The sequence below is a fragment of the Brachionichthys hirsutus genome, chromosome 18 (genome assembly GCF_040956055.1).
Source record: "Brachionichthys hirsutus isolate HB-005 chromosome 18, CSIRO-AGI_Bhir_v1, whole genome shotgun sequence".
Classification (NCBI taxonomy): domain Eukaryota; kingdom Metazoa; phylum Chordata; class Actinopteri; order Lophiiformes; family Brachionichthyidae; genus Brachionichthys; species Brachionichthys hirsutus.
The window spans coordinates 11601527-11616716 of NC_090914.1; the positions used below are offsets into that span (position 1 = coordinate 11601527).

Genomic DNA, 15190 nt, shown 5'->3' on the forward strand with positions numbered 1-15190 from the left:
TTTGTCTGTCCGCGCGCATAAGTGAGTATTTGTGAGCAGCAGTATGTCTTTATGCCGAGGAAGAGTACCACATCGCTAGCCTCAATGTTAGCAATGTTAGCATTGAGGCTAGCAATGGAGAAGTACAGGGAAGGTCAGCATTGTGTCTTTTGTAGATCTAGAGAGGAACTGTGGTACTGCATGAGGTACTGCATGAGAAAGTCTGGAGTGGCAGAGAAGTATCTCAGAGTAGTTCACCCGGGGCCCTCCTGACCACCACCATTCACCCACTTACGACATTCACACAGGCAAAGTGGGTGAAGTGTCTTGCCCAAGGACACACGGCAGTGGACACACGTGCCAGAGCCGGGAATCGAACCCCCAACCTCTCGATCATAGGACGACCAGCTCAACCACCTGTGCCACCGTCGCCCCAACCCGATGGACAGGTAGGACAGCAGTGAGTGTGCAGTAGGAGTAACAGGGGAGTTTAGGGTAGAGGTGGGATGCACCAGGGATCAGCTCTGAGCCCCTTTTTGTTGCCATGGTGATGGATAGACTAACAGATGAGGTGAGACAGGAAGCTCCTCTGAATATGATGTTTGCAGATGACATTGTGATCTGCAGGTAGAGGAGAATCTAGAGAAGTGGAGGTCTGCTCTAGAAAAGAGAGGGATGAAGGTGAGCAGGAGTAAAACAGAGTACATGTGTGTACATGAGAAGGTCCCAGGGGGACAGTGAAGCTACAAGGAAGAGACGTAAAGAAGGGGAGAGGACTTCAGGTACCTCGGGTCAACAGAGCAGAGTGATGGAGAGAATGTGGAAAGGAGGTGAAGAACCGTGTGCAGGCAGGCTGGAACGGGGGGAGGAGAGGATCAGATGTGCTCTGTGATAGGACGAAGGACAGGTCTACAAGACAGTGGTGAGGACTGACATGATGGACGGCTGAGAGACAGTGGTGAGGACAGCCATGATGGACGGCTCAGAGACAGTGGTGAGGACAGCCATGATGGACGGCTGAGAGACAGTGGTGAGGACAGCCATGATGGACGGCTCAGAGACAGTGGTGAGGACAGCCATGATGGACGGCTTAGAGACAGTGGTGAGGACAGCCATGATGGACGCTTAGAGACAGTGGTGAGGACAGCCATGATGGACGGCTTAAAGACAGTGGTGAGGACAGCCATGATGGACGGCTTAGAGACAGTGGTGAGGACAGCCATGATGGACGGCTTAGAGACAGTGTCTCTGAGGAAAAGACAGGAGGCGGAGCTAGAAGAGGAGGAGATGAAGATGCTGAGGTTCTCCTTGGGAGTGACCAGGTTGGACAGGATTAGAAATGAGACAATAAGAGGGACAGTGAAGGTTAGATGTTTTGAAGACAAGGTCAGAGAGACCAGACTTTGATGGTTTGGACATGTCCAGAGGAGACAGGGACAAGCGTTCTGTAGCGTCTCCGCTGCTACTCAAACGATGAAATGGGACAATGAGTCGTGTCGTTGTCCCAGTTCTCTGCATATTTTACTAACCTTGCGTAGTCACGGCAACAGAAAAACACCCGTCCGCATGAACAAACATCTGTCCTACCTGCTCTGACCCCCCCCCCCATGTCAAAGCTATTGGAGATCGGAGGCAGGAAATCAAAAATAGAACTAAAATGGAACATCCGTGATGAGTTTGCATGTTCTCCCCGTGTCTGCGTGGGTTCTCTCCGGGTTCTCCCCGTGTCTGCGTGGTTTCTCTCCGGGTTCTCCCCGTGTCTGCGTGGGTTCTCTCCGGGTTCTCCCCGTGTCTGTGTGGGTTCTCTCTGGGTTCTCCCCGTGTCTGCGTGGGTTCTCTCCGGGTTCTCCCGTGTCTGCGTGGTTCTCTCCGGGTTCTCCCCGTGTCTGCGTGGGTTCTCTCCGGGTTCTCCCCGTGTCTGTGTGGGTTCTCTCTGGGTTCTCCCCGTGTCTGTGTGGGTTCTCTCCGGGTTCTCCCCGTGTCTGCGTGGGTTCTCTCTGGGTTCTCCCCGTGTCTGTGTGGGTTCTCTCCGGGTTCTCCCCGTGTCTGCGTGGGTTCTCTCTGGGTTCTCCCCGTGTCTGCGTGGGTTCTCTCCGGGTTCCCCCCGTGTTTGCGTGGGTTCTCTCTGGGTTCTCCCCGTGTCTGCGTGGGTTCTCTCTGGGTTCTCCCCGTGTCTGCGTGGGTTCTCTCCGGGTTCTCCCCGTGTCTGCGTGGGTTCTCTCTGGGTTCTCCCATGTCTGCGTGGGTTCTCTCCGGGTTCTCCCGTGTCTGGTGGGTTCTCTCCGGGTTCTCCGGCTTCCTCCACCACAGAAACATGCAGCCTAGGCTGATTGGTGACACTAAATTGCCCGTAGGTGTGAGTGTGTGTGTGGCTGGTTGTGTGTCTCTGTGTTGCCCTGTGATGGACTGGCGGCTTGTCCAGGGTGTAGCCCCGCCTCTCGCCCATTGACTGCTGGGATTGGCTCCAGCTTGGCCCGCGACCCGATAACGGAATAAGCGGTTGGACAATGAATGAATGAATGAATGAATGAATGAACATCGGCCATTAGGACACTATATCGTCTGCAACAGCGAACGTTTCTCTGAGGTCAATCTGAGGTCAATAATCTCTGTCGGTTCTCTGTCGGTTCTCTGTGTCGGTTCTCGGTCGACCTTCCACCTCTCCGTCTTCACTCCGGTTTCATGGTGCTAGTTTTTTTTATGTATTAATATCACATTAGAGAATTTGAAGTATGTCGGTTTGTCGGTTTATCAGGAAACATCAAACAACCTGTTGAAGAGTTCCGGTAACGGCAGAGCCTGCAGCTGCAGAGAAGAATTTGCCTAAATAGACAACGCCCCCCCTCCCCCCCCCCCACCTCCACCTCCACCTCCACCTCCACTCCCACACGGAACAGCCCCCCCCCCCCACCTCCACTCCCACACGGAACAGCCCCCCCCCCTCCACCTCCACTCCCACACGGAACAGCCCCCCCCACCTCCACCTCCACTCCCACACGGAACAGCCCCCCCCCCACCTCCACTCCCACACGGAACAGCCCCCCCCACCTCCACCTCCACCTCCACTCCCCACGGAACAGACACCTCCCCCCTGACGCCACCCAGCTGGGCGGATCCTCCGCGCTTCTCCGCCGCTGAGGCTTCGGTGTTTCTGGAGTTACGCACGTGGACGGAGCGTCATTGCGGCTGTGGCCCCGCGCGCGCGCACCTGGAGCCCCATGCTGTGTGCACGGCCCCCTTCACTCACCTGGTCGAGCCCTCCAGCGGAAGGAGAGCGTCTATTCGCGGAGAGGTGCGGGGGAAGGAGCGCTGCGTAACTCCGACCCCCCCCCCCCGGTCCAAGTGGAGCCGCCTTCGCCTCAGCATGGTGGATAAAGGCCCCTGTTGACTTCCGCCATTATCTTCTACCTGTCCATTGGGGCGGCAATTTTTCAGGTCCTGGAGGAGCCCAATTGGAAGCGGCTGCGAAGAACTACAGCGCCGGGAAGGAGCGGATCCTCGAGGACTACCCGTGTCTGACCAAGGAGGACTTGGACCGGATCTTACAGGTACGGGACCTGCTCGTGTTCGCGGGTGCGCGCCGCAGGTAGCTGAAGGAAGCGCCCTGTCGCTCCTCCGAAGACGCACGGGGTGAACGTGCGTGCGTAAACCGCCCTGCGGAGGGACGCGGGACATCGGTGCGCGCCTCACTGTGGGCTTGCTGACGTCACACTCTCCGGACGGGTTTGGGTTGGACTCGTGGGTGTGGAGGATCCACCTGATGAACGCCGGGGTCGTTGACCTCTGGGGTCGTTGACCTCTGGGGTCTCTGACCCCTGAAGTCAGTCAACAGGTGTTTGTCCCATGACACGTTCGGTCCGCCCTTTATTTATTTTTTTAAATTTTTTTAATCATATGATCTTAAACAGGAAGAGCAAAGACAAGCGGACTTTATTTGTGCACATGAAGATGTTTGTCTCTAACTTGTCCTCATTTTTTTGACTTTCAAGTTTGACGGGAAACGTGTGTCAACCTGTTCCCTTTTCTGGCCCACTTTTCTGTTTGTACGACCCCCCCCCCCCCCCCATTTAGCTCTCTGCTTCCTCTTTTCTCCTGTGGGGGGGGGGGCTGAAATTGATATTCCCGTGAACCCTCCATCTCTTGTCCTCTGTTAGCCGAGACGCCTGAGACATTTCCGTGGGTAGCTTCTTGCTGCTGTAAACTAGAGGAGCTTTGAAGGTGGCTTGTCTGAAACAAGTCCTGATCCTGTGCCCCCCCCCCCCCCCCCCCTTGTGCAGCCTTTGAACAATTAAGAAGAGACTTTACAAGAGGAGGCGACGCTTTTGTGAGTTCGTCTCTGCGGTTTTATGAAGGAGTGAGCGTGAGGAGCGCTGAAGTTTACGGATTCGCTTTTATGGTCTGTCAGTGGGCCCCGGAGACGCCGCTGCAAAGCGCCGAGAGGTCAAAGGTCCCGCTTTGTTTACTGGAGCCTTTTTTACAGAGCCGAAGCCCAACGCATGCAGGGACAACACGTGTGACTTTAAATAGGCTGGAGTTTGAAGGTGTGAAAGGGGCGTGGCTTACAGGCTGTTCTCTCCCAACGCTTTAGCTGCTCTGCTACCTGCTGCTTTTTAACCCTTTGTCTGTCCTGCATTGAGACAGATGCGTGTGGTTCCTCAGGTGGAACCACACAGAACCTCATTTGTTGTCGGTGCGGAATAAAGGCGTGACGGTGATCCGCTGAACAGGCGCTAAAATTCTGCCTCTGAGGTCCAACATGATGGCGTGGTACCTGTGCAGGTAACAACCATTGAGTGAAGCTCCAAAGCAATGGAGAGGGGGGGGGGGGGATTAGTCTTTGATGTTTTATTCCGTTATTGACAAAGTGCTGCTTGACTTGTAAACGCCACTGTGTGGGGCATGTCTTTAGCTTGAGAGACGCCAGCACGCCGTCTGAACTCACCGGCGGCGGCGGGACAAAGCGGCCATTGTCCGCCTCGGCACAGAGAACCGCTGTCAGAGTTCTGCTGTACCGTCCGGGCCTTGAGGACTGCAGCTCCTAACTGTCTACACTATTCATTTCCAGTGCTGCTGCGTGCCTTTCGTGGGGGTTGGGTCCAGAGTTCATGGATATATCACCCTTTTATAATTCCACTCTGGACGGCCTCTCCGTTTTAAAGCTTCTTCTGAATAGGTGCGTTTACATGGACACACTTAACCCGGTTAAAATCCTGATCGGAATAAAAATGCTTCATGGACACACCTTAACCGGAATAGTCTAACCCAACTAACCCAATCCAGCCTGATCCGGTCACAATTCCATCCCGATGGAGAGGGGTGCTTTATACCGATTTGTGACCCGGTCAGGGCGCATGAAAACACTTATTCCGATGTTTCGGTACAAGCCGTCCTCACTGCGCATGTCTGTGACGTCAGCTACACGCGCTGCTGCTATTGCCGGAAGCTAGCTGAAGCAGAGCGAGCGAAAAGCACGGCGGGCGGAAGACAGAACTGGTCAATATCTGAGACAAACATGTTGCCGGAGACATTAAAGGAGGAAACTAAAAGAGCAAACGGGGGAAACGAGCGAAATAACGCTGACGTTTCAGGCAGGAAAGCGCGGAGCGATGATTTGTTTACAGCGGAAGTTGCTACGCTACGCTTCTTCTTCTACCATTTCCGGTGCTTTTGGTCAAACTGCGCATGTCAGAATATTCTGTTCCGATCAAAAGTGTGATGCATGAACACGCAAATCCTAATCAGATCGGATTTTTAGGGTCCGTGAACACGCAAATCCTAATCGGATCGGATTTTTAGGGTCCATGAACACGCATCGGATCACAGTTTTACTCTGAACTCTGATCGGAATAAAGAAACTTTGTCCGTGTAAACGCACCTCGTCTGAGTGACGGCTGGAAGCCGTTTAGCTGAAGCCTTCGCCGTCCCGGGGGGGGGGGGGCTCTGCCTTGTCCTTTCGCTTGACTTCACGGTTGGCTTTGTGTGGCCAAACAAGCATTTAGAAACGGTCACATGTGAAGAGAAATGTAGCCCCCGGCACAAGCGTAAAGCCATGAGTGCACAGAGGAGCCGTCTTTGCGGGTGAAGTGGACGAGGTGGGCTTCCTGGGGCGACCCCTGCCGGCTCCGCGTCGTTGACCTCGTTGACCTTGTTGCGGGAGCGGTGGAAGCTAGCGATAGGTTTGGTTTTAGCCAGACGGCTTGATAAAAGATTTGCTTTTGCCATCAAAAAGATTTTGCTTCAGGCCCAAATGCATGTCCTGCACAGCGGGGGGGGGGGAACCAAAGACCCGCGTGTCCCGGCTGGCACCGCTGATGAACCGTGTGAGACTGACCGTTTAACACGCCATGCCAATGAAAACCAGTCCATACTGGCGTGTAGCATGTAGCGTGTAGCATGTAGCGCTGAGCTCGGTACATCAGCTATTCTAATTAACTGTCGACCTCAAAGAAGACAAACAAAACAAACTAGAAATGCCACATTGTGCATTACTGACATAAGAACTGAACGTCCCTGCCTAATGAACAGCCAGTAACCAGTCGGTTAGTGCGGAAAGCGCTAGGTCCTGGCTAACCAGCTTTTCACTCGCCCCTGTAGCTGTAGCGATGTAGCGGCGTCTCTACGTGTTGACTTGGTGTGACGGTGGGGGCTCTGATCTGCGGTGGGGGCTCTGATCTGCGGTGGAGGCTCTGATCTGCGGTGGCTTCGGGTTCCGTGCATTATGTTTGCTGCTCTGCACCGGACAGCGCTGCGTAACGACGCCGAACGGATAGAGGGCCTTCGTTGTTCAGGTTCAGCTGGAAGTGCAAAATGCCTGAGAGTGGAATGCTTCATTACCTGGCCGCCAAAGGGGGGGTGGGGGGGGGGGCAGCTTGTCGCTGTGGCACAGATTCTGCTTCGGTCACGGGGATCGTGTGACGTCTGCTCAGAACTACAACATTCCAAACTGGTAAATCAATATCCAATGTGCTTCAGCCCAGGATCCAAAGCTGCAGCGCTTTCAGTGCAGCGTCCGGCTGGTTGGTTGGTTGGTTGGTCGGTCGGTTGGTTTGGTTGGTTGGTAGGTTGGATCGGTAGGTTGGCCGACTGGTTGGTTGGTTGGTTGGTCGGTCGGTTGGTTGGTTGGTTGGTAGGTTGGATCGGTAGGTTGGCCGACTGGTTGGTTGGTTGGTCAGTCGGTCGGTCAGCTAGTTGGTTGGTAGATTGGATCGGTAGGTCGGCTGGTTGGTTGGTCGGTCGGTCGGTCGGTTGGTTGGTTGGTTGATTGGTCGGTCGGTCGGTTGGTTGGTTGGTCGGTCGGTCAGCTGGTTGGTTGGTAGATTGGATCGGTAGGTCGGTCGGCTGGTTGGTTGGTCGGTCGGTTGGTTGGTTGGTTGGTTGATTGGTTGGTCGGTCGGTTGGTTGGTTGGTTGGTCGGTCGGTTGGTTGGTCGGTCGGTCGGTCAGCTGGTTGGTTGGTAGATTGGATCGGTAGGTCGGTGCTGGTTGGTTGGTCGGTCGGTCGGTCGGTCGGTTGGTTGGTTGGTTGGTTGATTGGTCGGTCAGCTGGTTGGTTGGTAGATTGGATCGGTAGGTCGGTCGGTTGGTTGGTTGGTTGGTCGGTCGGTTGGTTGGTTGGTTGGTTGGTCGGTCAGTTGGTTGGTCGGTTGGTTGGTCGGTCAGCTGGTTGGTTGGTAGATTGGATCGGTAGGTCGGTCGGCTGGTTGGTTGGTCGGTTGGTTGGTTGGTCGGTCGGTTGGTTGGTTGGTAGGTTGGATCGGTAGGTCGGTCGGCTGGTTGGTTGGTCGGTCGGTTGGTTGGTTGGTTGATTGGTTGGTCGGTCGGTCGGTCGGTTGGTTGGTTGGTTGATGATTGGTTGTCCAGCTAGCCTGTTTCCGCGCTGGCCGTTTTGACAGCCGTTCAGTTCTACAGCTGAAGCTGGTTGGGCTGAGCGTGAGGAAACGTGTCCCGCTTGTTTTGTGACCTGAAGCATCCCTGACTTGACCTTTAGCCTCCCAACGACCTTCTGAATTTCAAGGCCTGTTCAGGCTTGTGTGAGCATTTGTATTTACTGCTCTTTTTTTGGATGGAGGTGAGTAAATACCGTACATGTGTGTATATATAATCTGTAGTGCCGAGAAAGGCGTCTTTAAATAAAATGTATTATTGTTATTATTATTATTTTGTCCTCGACGTTAAATTTGCAGTGAAAAACAAATGAAGGGAAATGATTTTCGTAACTGTAAACCTGTCAGCCTTTAGTCTTGAAGGTCATTTGCGGTTCTTTTCAGTCGGTGACGTATATTTAGGGCTTCGACTTGCACGCTGCCTTCGGGATATCTCTCTCCATCTGCAGTTCGGACGAGTCAGACTGGCAGAGCTGCTCTGATTGGCTGCAGCATGGCGGCGAGCAGCGTTCACACGAGGGAACATTCACACGCTTTCTCCCTTTCCCCTCGTATGCAGTTTAAAAACCCCTGAGTCAGCACAACTTGCTCCAGCCTCGGGTTGAAAGATGGTTCCGTGTTTTCTGAGTTAAACTTGAGTCCAACGAGCTGCGACGGCACCACCCGAAACCACCAGATCTTCTGTGAATTCGTTTTTCTCTGCCGTTTCTCATCATTGTAGAGTTCCTGTGCATTTGGCCACCTGCTGCTCGAACCTGCTGGGAGTCGGGGTGGGATTGGAACTGTAAAGGAATACAGCGCTTCATTTCAAAGAGGCCAAACTCTCTCCGGGCCGTGCTGCAGCTGCTGCGCTCACTGTTGGCATGAACTCGGGTCGCCACAGGAGGGTTTCTGTGTTTTAGGGTTAGTTTAGCTTTCAGGATTGAGACGAGCAGACGATCAGAGGCTTGTGGGAATCTCCTGCGGGAAACAAGGAGCAGCTGAGAACCCCCCAAAAAACCAAGAAGTATGTGAGCAGCATTAGAATGAACAGCATGCAAAGCAAGTGATGCCCCCTCTTCAAGCTCGGTAGGAAATCACTGGTGTCGAGGAAATGAGTTCGGCCGATACGGGTTGCTGTTTAGCAGGAAGTCGCGTCGTGTCGTGGCAGCTCAACCCTTATTAAGTATTTCCTGATCACCTTGGATGCCAAGAATTAAATGTCATTGCAGGAGTAAGCTAATGCATCCCAAGTTACAGATCAGTGGGGGGGGGGGGGGGGATTTGTGTTTTCAGCTGAAAAAGACATGTAACATCAAGAGCAGTTTTCCTTCCGTGCTGCTCAAGGTGCTCATGAAGTTGCAGTTGCCTTCCTGCTTCTCTCCTAATGTAAGCTGTGGTTGCAGCCCACCCCCCCCCCCCCCCCCCCCCCGCAGTCCTGGAGATACCATCATCGCATCACAGGAAGGATGTGGGACATTGTGAGCTTCATTCGACAACGTCCTGTCTTCCTCGTTCTTCTTTCAGCCGCGTTGGACTCTTTAACCGTCGCTCAATGGCATCCATCTTTGAAAGTACACGTTTACATCTCTGCATTCGATCTTCTTTGTCGCCAGGTGGTGTCTGATGCTGCCGGCCAAGGGGTCACCATAACAGGAAGCAAGACCTTCAACAACTGGAACTGGCCAAATGCTGTTATCTTCGCAGCCACGGTTATCACGACTATTGGTAAGGAGGTCTGGATGCTCGGCACTGATGGCTTGGCGTCTGCTGGGAGGAGCTTGTTGATAATTGACACTAGAATAGTGGCTCATTTTCCTTTGGAACTCTACAGGGTACGGGAACATTGCCCCTAAGACCTCAGCTGGCCGTGGATTCTGCATCTTCTACGGGCTGTTCGGCGTGCCTTTGTGTCTGACCTGGATCAGCGAGCTCGGGAAGTTCTTTGGTGGAAGAGCCAAGCACATGGGCCAGTACCTAACCAAGAAAGGCTTGTCACTGGTGAGTAGAGCAGAAAGTGGAGGATTGCCTTCATCGCCATCTGAAGGAGGACTTGAATCTCGTCTCTTCTTTTCCAGAGAAGGGCTCAGTTTACTTGCACGGCTGTCTTTCTTCTCTGGGGTTTGCTGGTCCATTTAGTCCTTCCACCCTTTGTTTTCATGTCCCAAGAAGGTTGGACATATATTGAAGGCTTGTACTTCTCGTTTGTCACCTTGACCACTATTGGATTTGGGGACTTGGTAGCAGGTAGGCTCAGATAGAAACACTAAACGTATGACTTGTGATTACTTGCCATGAACACCCTGAATTCAAGCATAAATACAAATCGAGAGCTTTTAAAACAACGTTAGACTCAATGAGAGTTTTGTCTGTTCTTGCAGGTGTGGAGCCCAACAAAGACTATCCAACTCTGTACCGCTACTTTGTGGAAGTGTGGATTTATCTGGGATTGGCCTGGCTGTCTTTGTTCTTCAACTGGAAAGTGCGGATGGTGATCGAGGCCCACAAGGCACTGAAGAAGCGGCGCAAGCTGCGCAAACTATCGCTTGAAGAGCTCCGGCATTACAAAGAGTCTCAAAAGGCCGCTCTTCGTTTGCCACCCAGTCCCAATGACGTCAACATCTTCAGCTTCCTGTCCAAGAAGCAGGAAGGCTACAATGACTTGATAAAGCAGATCGGGACCAAAAAAGCTAGCAGAAGCGACGGCAGCCGTGTCGAAACAACCGATAAGCCAAAAGAAATGGGTCGCTCCAAGAGCTGCAACGACGCTCCCATGCTGAGCAATCACACCATTCTAAGTCTGGACCGATCGCCACGTCAAAAGAGACGATATAGTTTCAGTGACCGCGTAACTGTTGCCTTTTCAAAGTCAAAGAACTACCTCCTCGGCTCAGACGATGGTTTGCTGCTAACAGAAGGCCGTGCAGACGGTGACCTTGACCTTGAACAGGACGAAATGTACGAGAACCAGCTTGACAAGGACGTCGAGCTGGAGAGCATAGGAATGGGAGCTTGTGGTCGAAGAACGTGGGACTCCAAAGAGTACCATCCTCTAACGTTCCAAAACGCAAACATTACTTTCATAGACGAGGATAACTTTCTTACCAGCAACTTGGAGGAGGAGAATGAAGATGATGATTCCAAAGCAAAACTGTCCAGAATGACGTGTGACGAAAACATTGAAACGAACTCCAAGGACGACGAGAGTTCTGGAACCGAGGGCTCGGTGTTCACTCGCGAGGGCTCGGAACACTCCTATGAGAAACTCGTAGAGGAATATGCAAAGGAGGAGAATACGTACTCTTGACTTGATGCTGTTGGCAAATTGGCGTTGAAGTACCGGTACATGTATTCTAGCATGATTTTAAAGAACATTGGAAGTACAATTGCACTTTTGCTAGTCTGATATTAAAATGACAAAAAGCACAATCAAATTTGAAATGAATGACTTAATGAGCTGAGCTTGAACAAATGTCTTACTGTGAATGGACTACGGATCCTAGCAGGTTGCCTCATGGGTATTTACCATCTGCTCTATTTATGTCTTTTTTATGCCACTCTTATTTTAATGTCCAAACCAATAATTGTGTTCAAAGTCTTTTTTTTTTTAACTAGTAGGTTCATGATTATATAATGAATTATATATGGAAATGCAGTATTTCCCGTCGTTTTGTTTTGATATATTGGTGTTTTGATATTTATTAAACGGAAGGACGCTTTTATTCACATGCTACAGCTGCACGGTTTCTCCTGCAGAACGAGTTCAGTTCAAGGTCCATTTCAGTGCAGATAGTCTTTTCACAAGCTGAGCCGAACGGTGTCTGTAAACATGTTTAACGATACTTCATGAACACACTTTAATGATCACTTCTGTCTGAAGCTGCTGTTTGTTTTGACTGTAACAAATGGACTGGAGTCCAGAACCAATACAAGTCAGGAGGACAGAGCTTTGACTGCGTGTTTCTCCAGCAGTCCTTTCATTTCATTGTATTTACCTTGTAAATATTGGCTTGAAGCCCGTCGGTGGCCACCGGTCGGCCACGGGTCGGCCACGGGTCGGCCCAGGACATGGCCTCGCCACTCATGTTTGGCTTTGGGGGCTCGTTCTGAACTGACCGGCTGCCGAGGTGAACTCGTAATGGGGCAGTGCTCGCTTCGACGTGCGTTTAGCCATGAGACAAAGTCGGCAGCACCCTTTATAGCCTGAGCCATTTTTGGAAGCTACGGTCTGAATGGAACCTTCTGACAAATGTGTCAAATTCACATACATTTCTATACATGTGCTATAATTTGCATAATTGTTGATAAATTAGGAGAAGAAATGTGCTTGGAGATGCAGAGGCTTGCGTTTGCTTGGTTTTCGAGGGGAACAAAATCAAATTCATGATGTAGAAGTCTCAAAATCCCAAAACTCTGAGTGTATAAAATACGAGTGGCTGTAAAGGGTTAACTTGCTCACTGCCAGATAGGGGGACATTCAGAATAATATCACATCTGTGGAATGCACGGGACTATTGATGTGTAAAGCTGTGACACTGGGCCTCGTTTCAGAGACGACGCTCGTCCGTAATTATTCTGTCATTTTCACTGGATTTCCTTTATTTCCTTGTTTCTCTGTAAGGCGTGACTCTTCTGGTCTTATTTTCAAACATGCTTCCAGATCATTAACTAGAAACGGGTTAACCTGGTTGGACCGATCAGTTTTCCTTTTAAGGGTGCGCCATTGGGCAAAACTCCAGTTTGGTTGTTTTAGATAACCTTTTGTGTCTAAATTATTATTCCTGTTTGTAAATTTTTTATATTTCCATTCATAGTTTGTATTTCATGTAACTAAATCTTGAATAAAACTTGAATCTCCTTGTTGACATTGTCTCACGCTGCAAAAGGTGTCTGTAGAATACAGGAAATGAACTGGGTGAAATCTTTCAGAGTGATTCCAGTCTAGAAATGAGAAGCAGCTGCTTTCCCAAAGCGTCGGCATGTGGGTTGAATCCCGGCTTGTCGAAGTGTCCTTGGGCAAGACACTGAGCCCCAAATTGCTCCCAGTGGTTCTGGCAGCACCTTGCATGCAGCAGTCGCCCACTGGAGGGTGAATGTGTGTGTGAATGGGTGAATGTGAGGCCTCATGTAAAGCGCTTTGAGCACCGTGAAGGTGGAGAAAGCGCTTTATAAGAGCAGAACATTGAACATCCAGTGGGAATCTGCACTGGATGAGCATTCCACAGTCCTAAAGAGGAACCACGATGATGTCACAAGTAATTTCCACCACCAAAAAAAAGCATCTTAGGTCGGTTGTTATCGTAAAAGAGAATTAATCCTCAATGAGCTACCTTTATACACCAACCACGAAAAGTAAAAGTGAATCAGAGATTCTGGTTCCGGTCCAGAGGAAATTCGGTGGTGAGATAGAGACCCCCCCCCCCCCCCCCTTGAGGCATCTGTGAGTGACCTTAGGCTGACAAATATTTACGAAGAGTGTTGTGTGGCTTTCAGGGAAGAGGTGAGACAGGCTTTGGGTAGACGAGAGGCTTCCAGAGGACTAAGGTGATCAGGGAGACAGGTAGGAGGACTGGGTGTGTCTTCTGGGAGGACAGGAGATAAGGAGACCTGGTGGTGGAACCAGGAAGTGCAGAAGTGTAGACAGGAAAAGAGGTTAGCTAAGAAGAAGTGGGGCATGAGAGGAGAGAAGAGAGTAAGAGTACAGGGAGATGATGACTTTTGTTTAGATAGTTACGCTTCATAGTTGCATCCAGCTTACACAAACATGCACGCACCAGGAGACACAACCCTTTTCACAATAGAAACACACACAGATACGAATACACGATGACGCGTATCATGTGGGGAGCAAGTTAATGCATTTCTATAAAACTACAGTGCTTCCTTTGTTCGTGATTCTCTGGCAGGATTATTCTTAAAGTCCCTGTCAGAAGAATAGTAACTCAAGCAAAATAAAAGTTCTAAGAGAATATTTCTCAGTGTGGTAATTCTTGATAAAGTCTCCAGTGTAAAAGTTCCGGTGATTAGTAGTTAACACATGCGTTACAACTGTAAGGCTTCTCACCAGTGTGGGTTCTCATGTGGTCTGTTAATAGATTACCCCGTCTAAAATGTTTCCCACATGTTTTACAACTGTGAGGCTTCTCACCTGTGTGGATTCTCATGTGACCTGTCAACTGACTACTCTGTCTAAAATGTTTCCCACATGTTTTACAACTGTAAGGCTTCTCACCTGTGTGGGTTCTCATGTGTTCTTTACAGCCTCTTTTTGTAGTGAAAGCTTTGCTACATGTTGTGCAAACATATGGTCTCCCTCTCCTGGTATCTCTGCTGTGGGATTGAAGTGTCTCTTCACGTGTTTCACCTCTCTCATCATGGCTTGCAGATACATGACAGCCGTTAGACAACAGCAGCTGCTCAACATCTGCTGCTCCTACGACAGAGCAAATAACAGGCATGTTGTCTGCAGACTCTTCCAACGCTGCATCTTCTTCAGGTTTCATGTACAGAGTCTGATCTTTGCTGTGGTCATTTTCTCCACAAGTAGGAGTCAACATGAAGGTTTCAGTCTCCTGCTTCAGTCCAAGCCGCTCTCTCTCCTGACTGGTGGGGACTTCTTCCTGCTCCTCTTTCACACGGGGAGGCTCTGGCTCCTCTTTGACCACACTGGAGTGCATCTCCTGCTGACAGAGCTGCTGGTCAGCAGGAACCTCCTCCTCCTCCTCCTTACAGACACGTTGCTGTGGACGGTCTGGAGGACAGAGAGCAGAAGGAATTGGACTCTACTGTGAGGAAACAAATGTAGACATGCATCAACTTTATCTGATTTCGTACACACACCGGTATATGTATAAATACGCACCGGTACATGTATAAATACACACCGGAACATGTATAAATACACACCGGTACATGTATAAATACACACCGGTACATGTATAAATACACACTGGAACATGTATAAATACACACCGGTACATGTACAAATACACACCGGTACATGTATAAATACACACCGGAACATGTATAAATACACACCGGAACATGCATAAATACACACCGGTACATGTATAAATACACACTGGAACATGTATAAATACACACCGGTACATGTATAAACACACACCGGTACATGTACAAATACACAACGGTACATGTATAAATACACACCGGAACATGTATAAATACACACCGGTACATGTACAAATACACACCGGTACATGTATAAATACACACCGGAACATGTATAAATACACACCGGTACATGTATAAATACACACCGGTACATGTATAAATACACACCGGAACATGTATAAATACACACCGGTACATGTATAAATACACACCGGT

General features: G+C 50.4%; 1 protein-coding gene across 1 annotated transcript; it reads left to right on the forward strand.

Annotated features, from left to right (window-relative positions):
* The first annotated feature begins 3343 nt into the window (after positions 1-3343).
* Positions 3344-11147, forward strand: LOC137907500 (potassium channel subfamily K member 5-like). Its single transcript, XM_068751841.1, is given in 7 exon segments — positions 3344-3359; positions 3362-3445; positions 3448-3527; positions 9457-9568; positions 9675-9841; positions 9919-10087; positions 10222-11147. Coding segments are annotated over 7 exon segments (1554 nt in total).
* Positions 11148-15190: the final 4043 nt, after the last annotated feature.